The 23,814-nt window shown below is 43.6% G+C and overlaps 1 protein-coding gene across 1 annotated transcript in view; it reads right to left on the bottom strand.

Moving 5' to 3' along the window:
- Positions 1-23,814, bottom strand: part of CDHR1 (cadherin related family member 1) — a 197,256-nt gene that overhangs the window by 127,016 nt on the left and 46,426 nt on the right. The window contains exons 5-9 of the mRNA XM_056530930.1: positions 22,259-22,404; positions 16,662-16,712; positions 5,856-5,945; positions 5,561-5,647; positions 1,841-1,957 (exon numbers count right to left, since the gene is read on the bottom strand). Of these exons, the coding sequence (XP_056386905.1) occupies positions 1,841-1,957; positions 5,561-5,647; positions 5,856-5,945; positions 16,662-16,712; positions 22,259-22,404 (491 nt within the window). The remainder of the gene's footprint in view (positions 1-1,840; positions 1,958-5,560; positions 5,648-5,855; positions 5,946-16,661; positions 16,713-22,258; positions 22,405-23,814) is intronic.

Below are 23,814 nucleotides of genomic sequence, written 5' to 3' on the forward strand. Positions count from 1 at the left end.
TCTGTACGGTTCCCATTGACTCCCATGTTAAAAATAAACGTATACGGTTTAATATGGTTTTTCACCTGGACCAAAAACCGTGGTAGACTTCGGTTTTGGGTACAGAAAAAAAAACTGACAAAACTGTACAAGGTGCAAAACGGACACAACCTGATGCATCTTTTGGCATACGGGTTTCATTGGAGAGTCAATGCATACGGTTTTCAATACGGTTCCGTACGGTTTTCACATTGAAAACGTAAACGGGAACTGCATTGCAAAAATGTGGTGTGAATGCACCCTTACAAAGAAATAGTCTGTCTGTCAAACTTGCAAACATCCCCCTGTAATGAAGTGGGAAGGGAAAATAGGGAGAGAAGCAGGAAGGTACAGCCATATCTAATATGAGGAAAAATAATAAAAAGCTGTAAAAGCTGGTAATTTGCAAACGTATGGTAAGCAAAGCCTTTCCTTCCCTTTTACTGCTTAGGGCTGTAGTCACACACTCTTCTGCCATTTGGCTCATAAAACTGAACCTGACACCAAAACTGCCACTTAAAGGGGTAATCCGGTGGTCAACGTGTTTTTCGTTTTTGACTTACCCTATTAGTTTTGTTTCATTTCTATTCTTGTTGTTTAGCCTACTCTATTTCCGTTCTTCGTTGTCTTTTTATCCCCCACTTTGTTTTCCTATCTTTGCTTATATTTTCTGCTTCTTGCTGTGCTGAAAACTACAAATCTCAGCATACCACATACCTTGCTGGTTTGGGGCGGCTCGTTTTTTAAAAAATTTTTTGTGTTTGTTCCGCCCTTTACCCACCCTACTATTTTCCCGGTTCGGCCCCCTTATACACAGCACACTAATATAATCAGCCCTGGTTGGGATACACTGTCATACACACACAAAAGGGACCACAACTCCCAACATGTGTCATTCAGGAGTCTTCAGTCTGTGGTATAACACCAGCATGCTGCCTCTGTAGTCTCCTGGGGGTTGTAGTTCACCACACCTCTACAGGGCATACACCAGTGTTTCCCAACCAGGGTGCCTCCAGCTGTTGCAAAACTACAACTGCCAGCATGACCTCACAGCCTTTGGGCATGCTAGGAGTTGTAGTTTTGCAACAGCTGGAGGCACACTGGTTGGGAAACACTGGTGTGACATGATGTGTATGCTGAATAGGCTTGAACAGTGTTTCCCAACCAGTGTACCTCCAGCTGTTGCAAATCTACAACTCCCAGCATGCCCAAAGTCTATCAGTGCATGCTGGGTGTTGTAGTTTTGCAACAGCTGGAGGCACACTGGTTTGTAAACACTAGCATACACACACAAGAGGGACGTTGTGTCATTCAGGAGTCCCCCCTCCCCCTTCACATATAGAGATCATCCCCAGTGCGAGATTTATTCCCCTGCAGTCCATACATCCCCAGCCCGTGCACCTTCTCATCCTCCCCTTCAGATAACACTTATTTTCTCTGTGAGGTCCTTCTCCTGTGCAGACCTGCGTCCTTAGAATACAGAGCAGGGGGGAGGGGAGGTGAGGAGCTGTGTACTCAGCTGGATGAGATGAGGGGGCGTGGCTTATTCCTCTCATGCAGACAGAGAAAAAAAAAGTGCTATGACATCTTGTCCACAACAGACTCAGAACTGTGGACAACAGTAAAAGAAAACCCTCTGAACTACAGAACTTCCTGCCCCACAAACAGGTAAGAAAAACACACACATGCTGCCAAAACATGTAACACATGTATATTGCAAAAAAACTAAACTTACAAAGAAGATGCCATATAGTCAAAAAAATTAACCACCGGAGTACCCCTTTAAAGCCCCTTAAGCGTCCTTATATAATAATGTACATACCTTAGCTAGGACTGTGACAAAATGTGTTCTTGATTTTTCAAAGTCCAATGACACCCCAGATTTGATACGAAAAACACCACTATGACGATCCACTGTGAATTTGGTGCTATGTGAGTTCTGAAAATAAAGGTGTTATACATGTCATCAATGATCTTTTTTTAGAGTGTTGTATTTGCTCAGGACACCGCTGCTGAAAATAACTTGCCATAGCTCACTGTTTCATTTACTGTAAGTACAATTAAGATGTTCTAATCTTCCTTTTCACAAGCTGCTTACCTACAGTTCTATCTGTCAACCTCTCCCCCACCAAAAAAAACCCTGAAATCTATGATTGAGACACAAAAACATAATGGGGGACATTTATCAATGTTTGCTTATGTATTCCTTTTTTTAGTAATTTTTTTTCTTACAATTTTTTTGCTTATGTGCGACTCATTTATCAACTGTATAGAATAGTTGATAATTCAACTAGGAACCAGTCCTCAAGGTATATGTAAAGACAGGATATAGAAAGAAAGAAAGATGATCCAGACATAAATGATACTAATTTATTAGAGATAAATACTGAAATTCAAAGTCTCAGCAGGGCCCTTGCATGGGACTCAGAACTAATATATTTGTATTACACAATATAGTTAAATTAATGTGATAATAAAAATTATAAGAATAGTTAGATAAGGGTAAAAAAAAATTAAAAAGAAATGCATCTATCAAATTCTAATCGGTATGAGTTCATATATAGTAATAGAAATTCAGCAACAGTTTACTTGTGATATGCAACAATATATTTCATAGGATAGGGGATAAGATGTCTAAGCGCCGGAGTACCTCTTTAAGCAATAGCATGAAACAAAAGGGAAGCTGCAAGGAATTTTGGTACAATGTATTGAAGGCAATAATCACATTTTAAAATAAGTTCTACTACTATTTATAATAATAATAATAATAATAATAATAAATAATTAATAGTTAATGCCCTGTATTAACCCTTCAGACGAGGCGATCAAAGCTGACCACCGCGTCTGAAGGGAAAGAGACACTAACCCGGCTGTTCAGTCGGGCTGTTCGGGACCGCCGCGATTTCACCGCGGCGGTCTCGAACAGCCCTACTGAATAGCCGGGTTAGTGCTTACAGGACACCGGGAGGGACCTTACCTGCCTCCTCGGTGTCTTCTCCGTTCAGGGATCCCCTGTATGGCTGGCGCTCTCCTTCCTCGTCATCACGTCGTCGCATACATGCGTCGGCGTGCATAACGACGTGATGGCGGCGACGGAGAGCGAGGATACCCAGCCGGCAGCAGAGACGTTCCGGAGCGACGGGGACACGGCGACAGCGATGGAGTGACATCCAGGGCAGCGGTGACGGGTCTGGAGCAGCGGGGACACGTGAGTATTACCTCCTATGCAGTGGTCTTCAATCTGCGGACCTCCAGATGTTGCAAAACTACAACTCCCAGCATGCCCAGACAGCCAACGGCTGTGTGGGCAGCACAGTAGATAGTGGTAGCACAGTAGATAGTATTACCTCCTATATAAATACTAAAAATAATTATATGCAATGAATCCTGTGCAGATATATCCCACCTTATTTCGCTATAAAATACACGCTACCATACTACCAGGTGGTTCTGCCAATGAAATAACAAGCCTGCTCTGCAAAACAGTATTTCTGCTTGGATGTAAACAGAGGACTAACTAAAGTGCATAGTACATCATCATTCAGAAAGTGCCTAAGTGCTTACCAATAGTTTGCAATAACCGCCGCCATAGACAGCGGCCCCTTGAGGAAGTGAGGCACGAAGCTGCGTTGGGGTGCAGAAGTTATTGCAAACTATGTACTATGCACTTAAGTTAGTCCTCCGTTTACATCCAAGCAGAAATACTGTTTTGCAGAGCAGGCTTGTTATTTCATTGGCAGAACCACCTGGTAGTATGGTAGAATTTTTTTCATAGCTGAATAAGGTGGGATATATCTTCACAGGATTCATTGCATACATTTATTTTTAGTATTTATATAGGAGGTAATACTATCTACTGTGCTACCATATATTTTGAGAAAGGCTGGTTCAGCATATACTACATCATTATAATTCCTCTGTAGTTGTAAAGGAATTGTCCTTGTAATCACCTGTCCACATGTATGTTTTAATGGATTTTCTAATAAAGATATATTGGCCCTCATTTACTTAGAAAATTGGGTTGTAAGTCTATGTTGCTTTCTTACCCGACCGCTTTTTCCCCCTGGTATTTATTATTATGTCGCATCCTGTTTGTCGCATGTGGGTTTTGTTGGTTTTAGTTTCCAACTCCTCTGAGTTGTCGGGAAAAAATCCACAACAATTCAACAAATTCAGGTTGGAAACCTTTATAAATACGTGGGAAAGCTCAGAAATGTCAGGTTACGCACCTTTTTTCGGGTTTGGGAGAACCCACATCGGGTCCATCGGGAAAAATGTTGCATCGTGTCGCAGACTGGCGCACGATGTCTGCGACATGTCGCAGACAAAGTTGCGCCAAATAAACCCGACAAAACAAGTCGGGTTTACAATAGTAAATGAGGGCCAATATGTACTTTTTAAGTGGTAATTTGAACTAAATTTTTTTCTAGGGATGTAAGAAAAAATCGATTCCCGCGATTATCGCGATTTTTCACTTAACGATACTGAATCGATTCAAAAATATTTTGAATAGATTCAGTATCGGCAAGTGAAAAATCGCTTTAGTGATGTGGAATTTGTATCTCCTGATGCACAAAAAGCATGTCCCGGGCATCAGGAGATACAAGTTCCAAATTTTGTCAGCCGGATCTGACACGGCGGCGGCGCTCTGGATGTATGGAGCGGGCTCCGACTCGTGCCCCCTCCATACTCTGCGGCCCCCGGCTGATTTCAGTATCCGGGGGCCGCTGATGCTTTACCGCCGCTAGTATCCAGCATGCGGTGCTCTGCAGTATGTATGGAGCGGGCTCCCGACTCGTGCCCGCTCCATACTCTGCAGCCCCCGGCTGTTCTCAGTAGCCGGGGGCCGCCGCTAATAGCCAGCATGCGGCGATCGCCGCGGCTGGCTATTATCCCTTTAGATCGCCGCTGTCAAAGCTGACAGCGGCGTCTAAAGGGAGATGTGTATGCTCTCCGTGGCTCTGTCATTGATAGAGCCTGGCTGGACCAGGCTCTATCAATGGATCGCAGATAAATGGAATTCAATAGAACTCTATTCATCTGTCAGAGGAATCTAATGATTCCTAAAAGACTAATAAAGTGTACAAAAAAAATAAATAAAAAATAAAGTTTTAATAAAGCGTAAAAGACATTGTTTTTTAAATAGAATCGGGATATATCGCGATGTATCGTCACCTAGACGGTATCGCGATATATCGGGATATATCGAATCGCCACACTGGTATCGCGATTCGAATTGAATCGCCAAATTCTTGGCGATTCACACCCCTATTTTTTTCTGTTTGTATACAACATTACTTGGTGGGAGTTTTCCACTATTCTTTCTTATGTGGGATCAAGGCAGACACCGATAATATATGATGATTGTGAAAAAGAAAGGGTGTCAGGTTGGATTCTTGCTTTTTTGTCTAATATTTGGTAATGTGTAAACTTTTGTTCAATACATTTTTTATTTAAATTATGTCCAGTATTACAGGACAATGCCAACAATATGTACACGTCAAGGGAACAGAAAACTTATTTTATAAAGAAGGTCATGTACCTGTACTAAATACGTAATACTTCCACCAGAACCTGTGTCCTTGTCTACTGCCTGTACCTGGAAAATGCTGCTACCAGAAGGAGTGTCCTAGAAAATATGAAATACATTATTTGCACTGTAATCAGTTCTGGTACAAAATGCTATTACTACCCTCTTTTTCAGCACCACCTGCCTTATGACTGATGGCTGCCACTGTAGACAGGGGCAACAATCCCACATGATTACATACTGTAGTAATGAATAACCTCCATATCAATAATAAAATAGCAGATACTGTTTAACTATATATATATACCTCAGGCACATTCACAATATAAGGTGTATTCAGGAACTCAGGGCTCTCATCGTTGGCATCTGTTACCAGAATTCGAACTCTTTCAGATACCTGCAATGGGGTCAGAAGAATTAAGCATAACAAAATGTCATTGTTCCATTTGTGTGTTCTCACATTCACATTTTCATTTTTTTCCTTCTTTTTTTAAAACCCATAGCTATTTAAATATTGCATCTAGAGAGGCATATAAGGACTTGTTTGATGCAGAGCCAGTTGTACATGGAAATCCACCACTCATTTAACCACATACATGCAAGCTTTTGTTAAGAAAACAAGTGTGCTTGAAATTGCCCTATTCAGACTATTATAACATTCTTTTTTTCTGTATATTTTCGAGCCATGATCGATAGTTTTTATCGGTACCATGTTTGTTTAGATGGGACTTTTTGATCGCTTGTTATTCTATTTTTTCTGAGATGGAATGTGGGGTGATTAGAATTTTTAGTATGGAATGAGTTATTTATATGTATCATTTATATGTCTAAAATGTATGTGTGTAAAATCGTATTGGATTTTTTTTTAAACTTTATTATCCCCCTGAAGGATTTGCCATCATTAGGTGACGCATACAGATAAATTATGGACCTATATTCTGCACTGATCCATCACATCTGCGCTCTATTGATAAAGCCTGCCGCAGGCATGCGCTGTTGATAGAAAAGCAATGGGAGGTCAGGTGGGGGGGGGGGGAGGGGTTGATCCAGACCATTGCACCCCCAAGAAACATTCTAAAGCCAATTTAACCATCTAAACAATACAATATATCTAAATGGTTAAAAGCCCGTAACAGTGATCACATGATGACTATTAGTGGTGGCTCCTCTTAGAGGGAGGATCCTGGTGGGATGAAATGAGGATCCTGCTCCATACGTTCTTACTGGCCCCATGATGTAAATATACATCATGGGGCAGAAAAGGGTTCACATTTTTATGGTGATTTTTGTCTACAAAGAAAGGAAGAGGTTATAAATAAAGGATACATATAAAGGAAAAACTGAGACTTCTCTTTTGAAATACATTCCTGGCTTTGTATTTAATAATTGCACTTAAAACCTTAATGAGTGAACACAGCTATAGATAGTGGAATATATTTACATGATTGTACCTGTTAAGAAAATATATGAAAGCACTATCACATTGTATCATTCAGTAGAATTAATGCATGCTCACTCATTGCCTATAAATGTCAATTGAATCGATCCTTCACCCTAATATACTGGTGACAAAAACACAGAAATAGCCAGAACAATAATAAAATGCATAATAGAGGCACGGCATGCAGGTTCAGCACAGCAGTCAGTGTGTGTAGGGGCTGTGACTGGCGCCGTGGCTGCTGCTGCCATGAGTGGAGAGCCAGGGGAGGGTAAATCTACCTTGCTCTGCACCTGCGATGTCCTGACACTGGCATTGCTAGGGAGAAAGGGAGGGGGGTTGTTGCTTGCGGACCCGCACCGGGTGACACCCGCAAATGGGGTGCCACCACCAAGTGGGAAGCAATCCCACAATAGTGTCACCCCATTCACCCTTCACTGCCTCCATACAGCAGTGTTTCCCAAGCAGTGTGCATCCAGCTGTTGAAAACCACATCTCCCAGCATGCCCAGACAGCCTAAAGCTGTCCGAACATGTTGGGAGTTGTAGTTTTGCTATATCTGTAGGCACCCTGCTTGGGAAACACTGTCATACACACAGCGATCTTGACCTCCTGTTCAGCTCTTCCCCCTACTGGTCATGTGATCACAGACTCATAGGGTGGCCTGCTGGGGTCAGAGGAAGGACCAGAGTGCAGGAGAACAGTGGATGATGGCATGGCTGGCAGGTTACACAGATAACACTGTAAATACTGTGCCCTTACCCCAGCCATTCCTCACTACCCCCCTCCATTGTGAATTCTAACCCTGCACTGTTCTGTAATTGCATATTAACCCTGTACTGTATATTATCTCTGTACTATGTCATCACTGTGTTTTATCCCTGTACTGTGACATCACTGGGCATTGTTATATTTTATATGTAGGGTGCAGAGGACAGGGGGCATTATTACTATATGTGAGGGGCACAGAGTGTTTTGCATTTCAGAGGTATAGTGTATATTATAAGGAATTTCTGGGGTGGTACAGTTTTTATGTGCCACAATATTTAGCGGTATAGAAAGCACCCAAAACGTACAGAATGGGAGAGGAGGGGGGCACATGACAGGTAGCGGTAGTTAGAGGGTTAATCAGAGAAGCTAGGATAGTGGGCAGTGTCAGGTTAAGGCAAGGAGGAGGAGCCTGGCAAGCCCAGTCAGATCACAGGAAGGAGCAGGTAGAGAAGGGATCATTCGTCAGGAAGACAGCGTGTGAAGAGGTACCTGATAGCGGAGCTCGAGGACCTGTTGCAGAGGGTGCGGGCTGAGGCCTTGCTGCCTGGCCCAGGCTGACTGGAGGAGCAGCTGCTGGGGGTCGTCTCAAGCTCTGGCTCGGGGTTGTCTCTCGGCGCTGTTCTGGGGGCAAGCACGCGCAACTCCCGCGCGCCATCCCGCTTGAGCCCGGATGTTGTTCCTCATGCGCTGAGCCATCAGGACACCCCAGCCGGGGGTCCTACGGCTCCCTCCGCCCGCCCTGCTTCGACAGTGGGTGCATTATGCGCATAGCGGCACAGGCGCAGGCCGGCTGGAGGTGGGGCTTCCTAGCCGGCAGGATGAGAGGGCCTCCTGGTACGGCCGGGCTGGCGTCCCCGGGCTTCTACAACTGGGCGAAGACCCACTCCTAGACATAGGGGGGCTGCTGCAGAGGTGCGAGGGGAGCGCTCCATAAGCTCCGCCTCTATGGGTGCACGGACGGCAATTGAGTCGCAGAGTACTGTGGCAGGCATGCAGAGGGGCCACAGTACTGCTGCTGTATCCAGCGTGGCCCTTAAGGGCCAGGAAGAAGGCAGTTCCTCTACTGAGCGGAGAAGCGGTCGGGGGAGGAGAGATCGGAGTTCGGCCCCTAGCTTGTCGGAGTAGGAGGACGGTGAACTTTCGGATGAAGGGGGCGTGTCCCCTACCCCAGAGGCTGGTTTGAGAGGGGAGTCGGTGCTTCATCGTCGATGGATGCCCCTGCGGGTTCCAGAGATGTTGCGGCTGGGGGCAGTCAGCCTCCGGGCCCTGTGGAAGTCCGGACAGAGGTGGTGACGGTGAGCGGAAGTCGAGGAGCTGCTGTAGTTACAGCCGCTGGGAGCAATGTCCCAGAGAGGTTGGGTAAGTGTACCACCGACTCCAGAGGGGGTGGGGGGTTGGGATTTATACTTTGTTGTGCGAGATACATAGCTTGCTGATGGGACGGAGTGGGCTGGAGGGGTCTCCGGCAGCAGTTTGGGGGGCGCCGGCTCAGTCGGCGGTGTTGGGGGTGTCGCAGGTTAATGGGGTTAGTGGGGCATCGGCCCCTTCGGGGGGCGCTGGGGTGGCGGTTCCGGGACAGTCATCATCGGCTGCTGCCGGGGAGGAGTCCGATAAGTTGGTGGACGGGGTACGCTTGTCAGACGCTGCGAAAAGGGAGGTTTACATCTGCTTTGAGGGACCCCTGGAAGCGCACTTAAGAACGGAGGTGCGGGAGCGTATTTGGAAAGGGGAACATGTGGAGATATTCTCCCTGCTTCCGCTTGAAAAATGTAATTTGGACCGGGTGAAACCCGACGAGTCCAAGAAGGAGGACGAGGAACGTCATCGGTATTGGCTGAAACCAAGGACTTTCTCGAATTGGCTCCAAGCCTTCGCTATTTTAGCCTGTGTAATTGGGGAAAAAGAACCGTCTAACGGTTCCCCCTGATTGAGTAAGCATACCAAGTCTATGGAGGTACCGCTTGGCTGCGGTACAACAAACAATTTTGTCAGAGGAAATCTGTCCGCCCGGCAATACGGTGGGACCATTAGGACATAAGCTAATGGATGAGACATAAGCTGATGTCGGGGCCTCGGGGGGGGGGGGGTGTCCAGCAGTCCTTTCAGGACGGGGACGGCGGTTCCGGAGGGGGGCACCAGTCAGGTTCGGGTAAAGGCTGCTGCTGGCAGTTTAACGACAGTTAGTGCAAATTTGGGAGCGAGTGCAAGTTTAAACATGAGTGCTCTGGCTGCAGGGGTGGGAACAGCTTGTCCCGCTGTTTCAAACGGGGCAAATGTAGAGGAACAGGGAAGGCTGAACAGAAGAGGGGAAACCGGTGAGGCTGGCAGAGATGCGGCCCTTCCTCGCGCGGTAACCCGATAGGAAGGAGGCGGATTTGTTGGAGGCGTGTTTTGACCAGGGGATTAGGATTTAGTGTGCGGACTGGGGGTCGGACGGTGGGGGATGCAATTTGGCATCAGCATTGGCGCATCCGGAGGTGGTGCGGTCCAAGCTGCTCAAGGAGGTGGCTTTAGACCGTATGGCGGGCCCATTTCAGGACCTTCCATTGCCGGGGTTGCACCTCTCCCCGTTGGACTTGGTTCCCAAGAAGGAGCCCAATAAGTTTAGGCTTATTCACCACCTCTCTCATCCTGAGGGGGTGTCGGTTAATGACGGGATAGACCCGGCTTTGTGTGCGGTGTCCTACACATCATTTGATGCCGCGGTTTCCTGGGTTCGGTGGTTGGGTCGCGGGACACTGATGGCGAAGACTGACACTGAGTCGGCATTTCGCCTGCTGACAGTGCACCCCAACAGTTTTCATTTGTTGGGCTGTTGTTGGGAAGGCATTTTCTTCATTGATATGTGTTTGCCCATGGGGTGTTCGATCTCTTGTTCTTATTTTGAATCTTTCAGCACCTTCTTGGAGTGGGTGGTGTGGAGCGAGACCCAGGTGTCGTCGGTTCTGCACTACCTGGATGATTTCCTGTTTTTGGGTCCTCTGGGGTCGGCCTTGTGCGGGGTGCTGCTGCAGGCCATGGAGTCGGTTGCTACACTTTTTGGGGTGCCGTTGGCACCAGACAAGACGGAAGGTCGGCGCTCAAGTTCTTGGGGATCATGGTCGACTCGGTTAATATGGAGTTTTGGCTGCCGAAAGATAAGTTGGATGAATTGCGGGTGGCTGTGAGTGTGGCCTTGAGGGTGCGTAAGGTGCAGCTGCAAGATGTTCAGTCTATCTTGGGCCATCTGAAATTTGCAGGTCGCATCATGCCCATGGGGCAGGTGTTTGCCAGCGCTTGGCTAGTTCCACTGCGGGCGTTCGGCGGCCGCATCATTTTGTGCACCTCTCAGCAGAGGTGCGGGCAGACCTGGCGGTTTGGCAGGCCTTCCTGGCCCGTTATAATGGGAGGTCGATGTCTTGCTAACTAGTGTGAAACTCCCCAAACGCTCACTGTTATACAAAACAGGCACACTTCTAAGCATAAGACATATTTTATTTACCTATTTGCTAAAATCTAAACATAATATAATATGAACAATGAATCATGGAAGCAAGAATCAATACATTTACCGGATATTGTATCATCATTCCGTGATCGGGGGACTCATCATTGATCGTAGGAGGTACCTGTCTATGTCTGCATCACACAACGCGTCCGCTGTGGCAGGAAATCCCATTGATTCGGGGAGTTTCCAGAGTTTTTGTCCCTGATTTACCACGCCTTGCGCAGTCCCGTATATGCTCAATAATTGGACGCGGTGATCACATGTGCTACTAGTTAGGATTAAGTCTTGTTTGTGCGCGCTTACGGTTATGCGCTTTTTTACACAAAATGTTATATAAGTGTGACATATCACGCATGCCCAGTAGTTGTTTACCAGAAGGGGTGGCGTGGGATCAGTACTGTTAAACCAATCACCATCCATCCTCCTCATGTGCAGATAATTCATAGAACTTGTTGTTCTGAACTTAAGTAACCCTTATACTTATACAGTTTCATAGAGAACAAGAGCCATTACTATTGTTTATACAATTCATCATAATTCTAGCTATGCTAAATCAGACAATCACACAGACTTGTCAGAATCATATCACAGTCGATGATGTTGGAGACCTTGGTGTCTAGCCGGGACTTGGAGCTTTTCACGGATGCGGCGGGGGGTGTGGGCTTTGGGGCCTATCTGCAGGGCCAGTGGTGTGCTGGGAGCTGGCCGGACGCTTGGCGGACGTTGGGTTTGGTGCAGAATCTGGCCCTGCTGGAGCTGTTCCCGATTGTTGTGGCGGTGGTCATTTGGGGGGAGCAGTTGCGGAATTGCAGGGTTTGTTTTCGCTGCGATAACCTGGAGGTCGTGCAGGCAGTGAATTCCCAGTCGGCGGGGTCCCTGCCAGTGATACACTTGCTGCACCAGTTGGTTTTGCGCGGGTTGGAGCTCAACGCGCATTTTGTGGCTAAGCATGTGTCGGGTGTGCATAATGATATTGTTGACTTTCTTCCTCGGTTTCAATGGGACCGTTTTCAGGAGTTGGCTCCGATGGCAGAGGCGGAAGGGTTAGTCTGCCCGGAATGGCTTTGGAGCGTGGTCTTTACTTTGCCGGTCAGTGAGTTCGGCCACATGGGGGGGCTTCAGTAGAGGCCGGACGGGTGATAGACTCTGGTGGATGAGGTAGGGGCTGCTCGGGGGTATAGGAAGGGGGCAGCGGGACGAGATTCCTGGAGGCCTTTGCTGACCCGTTTGGGGGAGGTTTTAGACTGAGTTTGTTCTTCAGATTATGAAGCGGTCCTATTCCGCTTGGCTTTTGCGCTAGCTTTTTTTTGGGCCTTTTGCATTTCTGAGCTGGTATAGCGCTGGGGGTTTATTGGTGGACGTGGTTTTCGTTGGGTCAATCTTGGAGTGTGTGGTGCGTTGATCCAAGACGGATCAGTTGGGAAATGGGGTAACGGTGCGTTTGGTGGAATTGCTGGGGTCGGGCGTGTGCCCGGTGTCCTGTTTCCGGGTTTTTATGGCTAGGCGGCCGGCCGATGTTGGTGCATGAGGATGGATCTTTCTTATTGAGGTTTCAATTTGTGCAAGTTTTCAGCAAGTGTTAAGGTGTGTTGGGTTACGTCCCCGGGGAGTTTTGTTCACACTCCTTTCGCCTCGCTGGCATCCCGGTGGGGTTTTCTTCTACCGCACCGGGTGACACCAACCCTAGCAACGCCACTGCGTCCTGAAGCTGTGCGTGACTGTGCCATATATATATATATATATATATATATAAAGATGTTATTATATTTGGTTATTTGTTAAATAAAAGTTGGGTCCGCTGTGGCCTTTGCACCATACTTCGAGTCTGTGATTCTTAAAGTAGGGGGAAGAGGTCAGTAATGGGTGGGGTTGCTTGGGTGCAACGGTAGTGGATCTCTACTCTCCCTTAGTCATGTATTCAGAGGGTAAACTGTATGGCAAGGTTATATTCAGAGGCGCAGTATGTAATTATATTCAGGGAGTATTGAGTATGGTGATATTATATACAGATGATACAATGTGTGCAGTATTATACTCAAAGAGCACCGTGTGTGGTAGTATTATATTCAGAGGGTACCAGAGAGCGCAGTGTGCAGTATTATTACATTCAGAGAGCACAGTGTGCAGTATTATTATATTCAGAGAGGGCAGTGTGCAGTAGTATTATATTCAGAGGGTACAGTGTGTGGCAGTGTTTATATTCAGAGAGCGCAGTGTGTAGCAGTATTATATTTACAGAATAAAATGTCTGGCAGTATTATATTCAGAGGATACAGTGTCTGGCAGTATTATATTAATTATAATTATCATATAGAGGATCAGACTCCGCTAAAATAGTGAGGAGCCAATGCCATCTGGGCATCAAGACTTAGCTTGAACAAGTCCTGGCGGTATGTTCCATCTGAATTAGATAAGGAAAGACTATAGAGAAGACGTCACCTCTAATCACTGATATTATTATGTATTCTCCTCACTATTTCCCATTATGGTGGATAAAAGAACTCCCAGAATAACCTTTCCACTGCTATGCTCATACTGAGAGCTGTAGTTTCAAATGGTAAAAACATCTTTAGCGCTTTCCCATTATGTGGCAATTGGCATATTTGATTATTAAACTGGAAATCATTTTTTTACAATGCGCTCCACCACTGGCGTCCTTCACAACAGACTAGAAGATTAATCTCTGGGGGTTGTATGGGGTGACAACATTTTCTACCGCACCGGGTGACACCAACCCTAGCAACGCCACTGCGTCCTGAAGCTGTGCGTGACTTGTGTCATCCAACAGAAGCAGAGAATGGTGGAAGCAGAGTGGAGGATCATGCTGCTGGTCTGACCTGAAGTATATAATATATATATATATATATATATATATATATATATATATATATATATATATATATATATATATACACACACACACAAAGCAAAACAGCAGCACTTCCTAAGGCAAAAATGTAGCTTTTTTTGCCTAAGGAAGTGCTGCTGTTTTGCTTTGTGGATAGTGTGTGAGCTGTTGACCTAAGCTCTTACTGTTGGCACTCTACCTTCATCTTTCTACATTGGTGTTGCTGCTTTCTTTTTCAATATAGATATATTGTGCACTATATGGGGAGCAGTGTATGTGTGTATGTATGGGTGCACTGTATATATAATAAGCACTATATGGGGGCACAGGCACTCTTTGGGGCACTGTATATATTGAGCACTATATGGGGGCACTGTATAGTGGGTGTTGTTGCCAGGGGGGCAAAATGTACATGGAGGTGGTGTGTCGGCTGCCGCTCCATGCAATGGTGAATACACCTCATTCCCAAAGAGTGCTGGGGTCCCATGAAGGAGATCGTGGGGGGTCCTAGCAGTCAGGACAAACCCCCCTCCCCCCTCGCTATCTAAGGCTTACCCCTATCCAAAGTCTTCAAGCATGAAAGATCTCTTTTAATAATGGAAAAGCAGCCATCGGCGCACACATTGTATTAAAAAAAGATTAGATTTAAAAGAAAATCTGCTTTTATACCTATTTCACTGCCTAAGGCAAGGTTCAGTATTTTAGACAAAACCAGGAGTGGGTGCAAAACACAAAAACAGCTTTCCACTATGTGTTTTTGTCAAGGTCAGTTTCACTGGTTTTATTGTATTGTGCTGCATATGTATGAATTCTTTTTATTGACTGATAAAAATGTCAGCTTGAATATTATGAAATCATACTGACACATAGAACAGGGAGGGCTATATAACACTTGGGCTAAGTTTCTACTTTTTTTTGGGGGGGGGGGGGGGAGGGGCAAGAAAAGCGCCAATTCTGCCGCATGGCGTTTTTTCGGTCAAAAAACGCTGCGGCCAGATGTTAGCTGTAAATCAATGAGAAATCACTAAATTCTTTTTCCACTTGCCTTTTTTTAGTTTGGCGTTTTTTTTAATCCTTTTGGCGTTTTTTCACTCTTTTTTGGCGTTTTTCAGCTCCAAAATTGCAGCATGTTGAGCCACAGTGATTTTTTAGTCAAAATCGTGGCGTTTTTCTCCCATAGTAGTCTATGGGAGTGAAAAAATGCCAAGAAAAACGATATGTGGGTTTTAACTTTGGCGTTTTTGCAGGCAGTTTTTATTCTTTTTTGGACTTTAGCAATCCAAAAAAGTGATGGAGATACCTTTTTTTAATAAAATTTTGTAGGGTACCATAAAAAAAAATAAAATAATATATATATATATATATATATATATATATATATATATATATATATACACAGTGGTGAAGGAAAAAATTGTATCTAACAAAATGTATCTTTTTTATGACAAAATTTTTATTAATTTTTAAAACAGGGATCAATATATGTGGGCGGGTGGGGACCTAAAAATGTAGCCGACAATAATAAAAATGTAGTGTGTGTGTGTTTTTCACAGTGAAGACAGCTAATAAGACAAGGCTATAGCACAAGTGCCCCCCCCCTTTAAAATTGAGATGCATGGCTGAGAGGGCTTGCTACTCCCTCTAACATGCAATGCAAAAAACTGAAATAGGCAGAACAACCAAACACACTAGTGCATGCCGCTGAGCCAAATACAAAATACACAAAAATAAGTTTGCAGTAGCACTCTATATTTGATCACAATGGTAAAATTGAGGATCTTTTTTGTACAAAAAGTTTTCTCCAGCATGCACCCCTGTGTTTGGTTTTGGGAGTGGCAACCTCTTTGAGCCATGCACCACTCCCTATCCACATGGAGCTTTTTAAAGGGGTACTCCGGTGGAAAACTTTTTTATTTTTTTTTAAATGAACTGGTGCCAGAAAGTAAAATACTTGTAAAATACTTCTATCAAAAAATCTTAATCCTTTCAGTATTTTTAGCAGCTGTTTGCTACAGATGAAACTGTCCAGAGCAGGAGAAAATCCCCATAGCAAATCTATGCTGCTCTGGACAGTTCCTGTTATGGACAGAGGTGTCAGCAGAAAGCACTGTGGACAACACAAAAAAGAAATTAAAATAGTAAAGAATTTCCTCTGTAGCATACAGCTGTTAAAAAGTAGGCTTTGTGCCCAAAAGAGGTGAATAGAACAAGCATGTTAGGGTCCTATCCACAGAAAGGCCACCTTAGTGTTGTGGATGGGGACACAATTTGACCAAAAAGTGGGCTAAGAGCCTCAATTTATTTTTTGTAATCAAATATAGAGTGCTCTGTAAACTTCTTTGTGTGTTGTATTTGCCATAACATCATGTTGTTTGTAGTTTCCCTGCTATAATTTGAGCCAAGCAGGACCAATGTAAACAATGGTATTGCCGTCAACAGTTAAAAGTAGAGAAAAAAATAAAAACAGGACATTGGGCTATTGCAGTATGAAAGTGATATAAGAGCAGATACTGGTTTACTATTACTGTATTTGTAATCAGCAATCTTACTCTCATGTCCTTCCACCTACCTTGTTTATTCCATCTGATATGCTGACAATAGCCTCAATCTCATCTTGTTTCTGTAAATAGCAAAAAATAAATTAATGAATTAATAAATAAATAAATGATAATAATAACAGTCATAATGATGATGATGATGAAAAGATCATCACCTTTTTAATCTGTCAACGGAACAAATAAATACATAAATAATTCCTTTAAATAAAATCACAAGGTGATCAAATATCTCAAAAGTCCTTTGATACAACAAAGATAAAAATAAATTAGCCTGTTGCCTCACAATAAACCAGGTAAGGCTCAAATAGCACACACACTAAGGCTGTTTTGCAATTAGTTTAAGTAGCATTTGTAAAATATCCCATCATTAATCTGCTAAATAGACTTATGTGTCCCTATGGTTACAGACTATATACAGCCCCTCTTATGGTCTGATCCTTCTGTGACACTACCACATGTCTGTTCTTCTCATAGAACTATGAATGTAGGATGTAGGATCAGGCTACATAGACTTAGTTTGAGAAGGTGCTATAACATACAGACGTGGACAAAAATGTTGATACCCTTCTGTTAAAGACAGCGAACCCACAAAGCTCCCTGAATTAACTTGAAATAGACAAAAGTAATAATGAATAAAAATTTACCGAAAATTTATGAAAATCAGACATTGCTTTTGAATTGTTGTTCAACAGAATCATTAAAGGGGTACTCTGGTGGAAAACAATTTTTTTCAGATCAACTGGTGCCAGAAAGATAAACAGATTTGTACATTTCCTCTATTTAAAAATCTTAATCCTTCCAGTACTTATCAGCTGCTGTATGGTACAGAGGAAGTTTCTGGAGTTCTTTTCCGTCTGACCAGAGTGCTCTCTGCTGACACCTCTCTCTGTATCAGTATGTGGACAGTTTGTCCAGAGTAGGAGCAAATCCCCATAGCAAACCTCTCTTGCTCTGGACAAATCCTTATACAGATAGAGGTGTCAGCAGAGAGTACTCTGGTCAGAATTAAAAGAACTCCGGAAGGAAATACAACTTCCTCTGTAGCATACAGCAGCTGATAAGTACAGAAGGATTAAGATTTTTAAATAGAAGTCATTGACAAATCTGTTATACTTTCTGGCACCAGTTGATTTGAAAAAAATTGTTTTCCACCGAAGTACTCCTTTAACCCCTTAAGGGGTCCTTAAGGACTGGGATCGTATGGGTACGCCTGTGGAAATTTCGGTCCCTGCTGCTAGCCGGTCGGGGACCAGACCGGAAGGACCCCCCATGTCAGTGATTGCTGCAAATCGCCAGTCTTATCTGCGGCGATACTGGCTCAAACGGGTCTCCGGTGACCTGAAAAATAAGGGGGATCCAAGAGACCCCCGATCCACCTGAAGGGATAGGAGTTAGGTGGCAGGGCTGCCACTCCTCCTATCCCTGCTATAGGTCGTTCAGAAGCGATGACCAATAGCAGATTGGGGGCGGTGGGGTTAACGTTCGGTTCCCTCGCTCCGCCCACCCACTGTAGTCCGCATAGAACGGGGGAACCGACGATGACCGGTGCCGGTGAGTTGCCTAGCAACATCTGGAGGGCTACAGTTTGAGACCACTATACAGTGGTCTCTAAACTGTAGCCCTCCAGATGTTCCAAAGCTACAACTCCCAGCATGGTGAGACAGCTGTTTGCTGTTTGTGCATGCTGGGATTTGTAGTTTGCAACAGCTGGAGGGCTACAGTTTGGAGATCACTGTGCAGTGATCTCTAACCTGTGGCCCTCTAGATCTTGCAAAACTACAACTCCCAGCATGCCAACACAGCAGTTTGCTGTCTGGGCATGCTGGGAATTGTAGTTTTGCAACATCTGGAGGGCCACAGTTTGGAGATCACTGTACAGTGGTTTCTAAACCATGGCCCTCTAAATCTTGCAAAACTACAACTCCCAGCATGCATAAACAGCAAACGGCTGTCTCGCCATGCTGGGAATTGTAGTTGTGTACCTCCAGCTGTTGTATAACTACATCTCCCAGCATGCCCCTCTGTGATCAGTACATGTTGGAGTACATGTTGGGAGTTGTAGTTTTGCAACAGCTGGAGGCACACTGGTTGGAAAATACTGAGTTAGGTAACAGAACCTAACTGAAGGTTTTCCAACCGGTGTGCCTCAAGCTGTTGTAAAAGTACAACTCCCAGCGTGCGCAGTCTGTCAGTGCATGCTAGGAGTTGTAGTTTTGCAACAGCTGGAGGTTTGCCAGGGTACATTCACACAGGCGGGTTTACAGTGAGTTTCCTACTTCAAGTTTGAGCTGCGTCAAATTTTACGCCTCTGTGAATGTACCCTAAAAACACTACACTACACTAATGCAAAATAAAGGGTAAAAAAAAACTACATATACAGGCCCTTACACTGTCCCCCCAATATAAAAACGCATTGTACGGCAGTGTTTCCAAAATGGAGCCTCCAGCTGTTGCAAAACAACAACTCCCAGCATTTCCGGACAGCCACTGACTGTCCAGGCATACTGGGCGTTTAGCAATAGCTGGAGGCACCCTGTTTGGGAATCACTGGTGTAGAATACCCCTATGTCCACCCCTGTGCAATCCCTAATTTAGTCCTCAAATGCGCATGAGTGTAAAAATATTTACACTAACATGCTGATGTTGCCCCATAATTTTTGTTTTTACAAGAGCTAAAAGGGGGAAAAAATTTTAAAATTTGTACCGCAATTTTGGGTGTAAAATGTTCTGCGGACGCACAACAAGGCTCAGGAGAGATGTACATTTGAGGCCTAAATTGGTGATTTGCACAGGGGTGGCTGCTGCAAAAAAATAAATATCCAAGTGTGACCCCATTTTGGAAACTACACCCCTCACAGAACATAACAAGGGGTATAGTGAGCCTTAACACCCCAAGTGTTTGATGAATTTTCGTTAAAGTTGGATGGGAAAATGAGAAAAGTTATTTTTTTAACTAAAATGCTGGTGTTACCCTAAATTTAGCATTTTCACAATGGAAAATAGGAAAAAACAGCCCCCCAAAATTTGTAACCCCATTTCTTCTGAGTCAGAATATACCCCATATGCGGATGTAAAGTGCTCTGCGGGCAAACTACAATGCTAAGAAGAGAAGGAGCGCCATTGGGCTTTTAGAAAGAAAATTTGTCTGGAATTGAAGGCCACGTGTGTTTACAAAGCCCCCATAGTGCCAGAACAATGGACCCCCCACATGTGACCCCATTTAGGAAACTACACCCCTCACGGAATGTAATAAGGGGTGCAGTGGGCATTTACGCCCCACAGGTGTCTGACAGACTTTTGGAACAGTGGTCTGTGAAAATGAAAACATTTTCATTTGCACAGCCCACTGTTCCAAAGATCTGTCAAACACCAATGGGGTTTAAATGCTTACTTATTAAATTCTGTGAGGGATGTATTTTCCTAAATGAGGTCACATGTGGGGGGGTCCACTGTTCTGGCACCATGGGGGGGGGGGGGTGCTTTGTAAATGCTCATGGCCCCCGACTTCCATTCCAAACAAATTCTCTCTCCAAAAGCCCAATGGCGCTCCTTCTCTTCTGAGAATTTTAGTGCGGCAGCAGAGCACTTGACGTCCACACATGGGGTTTTTATATACTCAGAAGAAATGGGGTTACAAATTTAGGGGGCCATTTTCTCCTATTACCCCTTGCAAAAATGTAAAATGTAGGGAAAAAACTGCATTTTAGTGAAAAATATATATTTTTTTATTTACACATCCGACTTTAACGAAAAGTTGTCAAACACCTGTGGGATGTTTAGGCTCACTGTACCCCTTGTTACGTTCCGTGAGGGGTGTAGTTTCCAAAATAGTGTGCCAAGTGCATTTTTTTTTCTGTTCTGGGACCATAGAGGCTTCCTAAATGTGACATGCCCCCCAAAAAAACATTTCAGCAAAATTTGCTTTCCAAAAGTCAAATGTGGCTCCTTCTGTTCTGAGCATTGTAGTGCGCCAGCAGAGCACTTGACGTCCACACATGGGGTATTTCCATACTCAGAAGAAATGGGGTTACACATTTTGGGGGGCATTTTCTCCTATTACGCCTTGCAAAAATGTAAAATTAGGGAAAAACCAGCATTTTAGTGAAAAATATATATATTTTTTTTATTTACACTTCCGACTTGAATGAAAAGTCGTCAAACACCTGTGGGGTGTTAAGGCTCACTTTACCCCTTGTTACATTCCTTGAGGGGTATAGTTTCCAAAACAGTGTGCCATGTGCGTTTTTTTTTGTTCTGGCACCATAGGGGTGTCCTAAATGCGACATGCCCCCAAAAAAACATTTCAGCAAAATTTGCTTTCCAAAGGCCAAATGTGTCTCCTTCTGTTCTGAGCATTGTAGTGCGCCAGCAGAGCACTTGACGTTCACACATGGGGTATTTCCATACTCAGAAGAAATGGGGTTACAAATTTTGGGGGGCATTTTCTCCTATTACCCTTTGTAAAAATTTGAAATTTTGGGGGGAAAACCAGCATTTTAGTGAAAAAAAATTTAACTTACACATCCAACTTTAACAAAAATTTGTCAAACACCTGTGGGGTGTTAAGGTTCACTGTACCCCTTTTTATGTTCCTTGAGGGATGTAGTTTCCAAAATATTATGCCATGTGTTTTTTTTTTTTTTTTTGCTGTTCTAGCACCATAGGGGCTTCCTAAATGCGACATGCCCTCCAAACACCATTTCAGCATCTCTGTCCATTTTAGGAACTGTCGAGAGAAGGATAGGTTTTCTATGGGGATTTGCTCCTACTCTGGACAGTTCCTAAAATGGACAGATGTGTCAGCAGAGAGCACTGTGGTCAGGGAGAAAGGAAATTAAAAAAGAAAAGAACTTCCTATGGAGCAAACAGCAGCTGATAAGTACTGGAAGAATTAAGATTTTTTTTTTATAGAAGTAATTAAAAATCTGTTTAACTTTCTGCCACCAGTTGACTTGAATTTTTTTTTTCCAATGGAGTCCCCCTTTGAGGTGAAAAAGGGCTCTGTCCTTAAGGGGTCTAACCTTACTGTTAACCACTATTAATTAGTTCCTATTTACGAATTTCACTGAATTATTTACAAATTTTACTGAATTCTACTTGAACATCTGTGAAAAGGTTGAAACATGCAGTCTGTAGAAGGCACCTTCAAAGCTGAGACAGCTGAAGCAGTTCGCTTATGAGGAGTGGACCAAGATACCTGTAGACAGGGGCAGAAATCTCATTGAGAGTTACAGAAATTTTTGTCCAGGTGATTATTTTGTTTTTCTGAAAAAGATTATGTTGAACCACAATTCAGTTAATCAGTTAATGTTTAGTTCATTCTTATTCATTATTACTTTTGTAAATTTTAAGTTATTTAGGGGCATTATGGGTGTTTCTGCATTTGATGAAAGGGTACGAACAATTTTGTCCAATTCTGTTTATTTGGTTCAGTCTCCATCCGGTACAGTAGAAAAGGATATGCTGGAGGGAAACTACTAATAGAACAGCTCATATTTATCCAGTGCCTCAATTGGGATATCAGACATGCTGGACAGGGGAACGCATATTGTACATATCGTAAGTCATACCTAATTATTTATAACATATTTATGGCTAAGAAAGTTACCTCCCGGTCTAGCTCTTCAATCACTGTGATGTTCCCATGGATAGGGTCAATAGAAAAATAACGTTTTGATCCAGGTTCAAAGGATAAACCATATATTACTGGATAGCCTTCAGGATCAGTGCCATTCAATGTGTAAATATGTGTTCCTGTGGAAAGTGTAACATCAGAAAATATAATTATAATAATTATTAATAATTATGTATAAAGCAATATAAAATAATAAAAAAATAACATTCATTCAATAATATTTCATATATTTTCAGGGATGTTCGATCTCTTTCATTCTTTTTTTGAATTACTTTGAGTTAATATAGAATTCTTAATTTAAATTTAGCCAAGCTGCCTCTTCTATCAGTCTAGCCTTGAACTTTTCTGATGGAGCAGTTAGAGCATATCTCTGTAATCACTCAACCTAGTTTTGTCCGAAGGGTTAAACCTTTCTAGTCTCTGTCAAAGCTTGTAGTTGCTGTGGCAATGCCCTGGCCTATACTGTCTTGTATTTTTCTGACCTATAAGGTGTCTCTATTATGTCCACACCCTGTTAGTTCTGCTTTTTAAGCTTGCAGTATTCTCTCTGTTCTCTGAAGCTAGCTTTCACCTGCATCTGATTCTGTTTCTTGGTTCTGTGACTTTGGCTCTGATATTGGTTTACCCTTTCATATATGATTCAGTACTTTTGTTGTCCTCTTGGCTTTCTGATCTGGCTTGCTTACAATCCTTTCTGTTTGTCTCCCTCTTAGTATTGTATATAAAGTGCATGTTAACCCACTGTGTTCCGACTGTTTCTCCTCGACCTTACTGTATTGCTGTAGTTTGTTGTTTTGACCTATGAGGACCCTGCACTTAGTGAGAACTAGAGAGCACTATATCCCTGCCCATACGTGACTATACCTCTAACTTTCAAAATGTCCAAAGTTTTCAACATTTGAAGTTTGCTGACTTTGCCACAGTAACTGACAGTACTTCAGAAAATTTGTGGCACACACATACACATGAATGAGCCTTAGTTATTTAAATGATTGCTTATGCTGAAAAAATCACAAAACAGTATAACTAGTCTTTAAATATTAACCCAACCTGGATTGGTGAGGACAAAATTCCCCTAAAAACACCAGTAATGGTCAAGTAGCATAACAAATCTTGAACATATCCCCATGTGTTGTATCACTTGTTTTCTTTATAGAGGCATTGCTCATAGGGATCTATCTTCCCAGGTAGGTGTTGTGTATGTTATCCACTATGTTTTTCTAGGTACTAGAAGTTGCTGTATGAGAAGGATATAGTGGTATATATACCATGTTACTCTTGCCACCCTCTAAGCAGAGCCCCATCACTCCATCCCTGAGATGATTCTATTATGACCCTTTCCATAACATCAAAAACATTCAGATGTAGTAACTGCTCCACTTGAGCAGTTCAGTACTATAGTTTGTACAGTAATATGGAAAGCACCATATACCTCTGAGGAATTTTAAAGGATTGTTCACAATCTGTTGCAATCTTAGACTGTCTAGTCTCAGTTTAGACCAACTATTAGTTGTACCAATATTTTTTGT

This window comes from Hyla sarda, chromosome 7, assembly GCF_029499605.1.
Source record: "Hyla sarda isolate aHylSar1 chromosome 7, aHylSar1.hap1, whole genome shotgun sequence".
NCBI classification, from domain to species: domain Eukaryota; kingdom Metazoa; phylum Chordata; class Amphibia; order Anura; family Hylidae; genus Hyla; species Hyla sarda.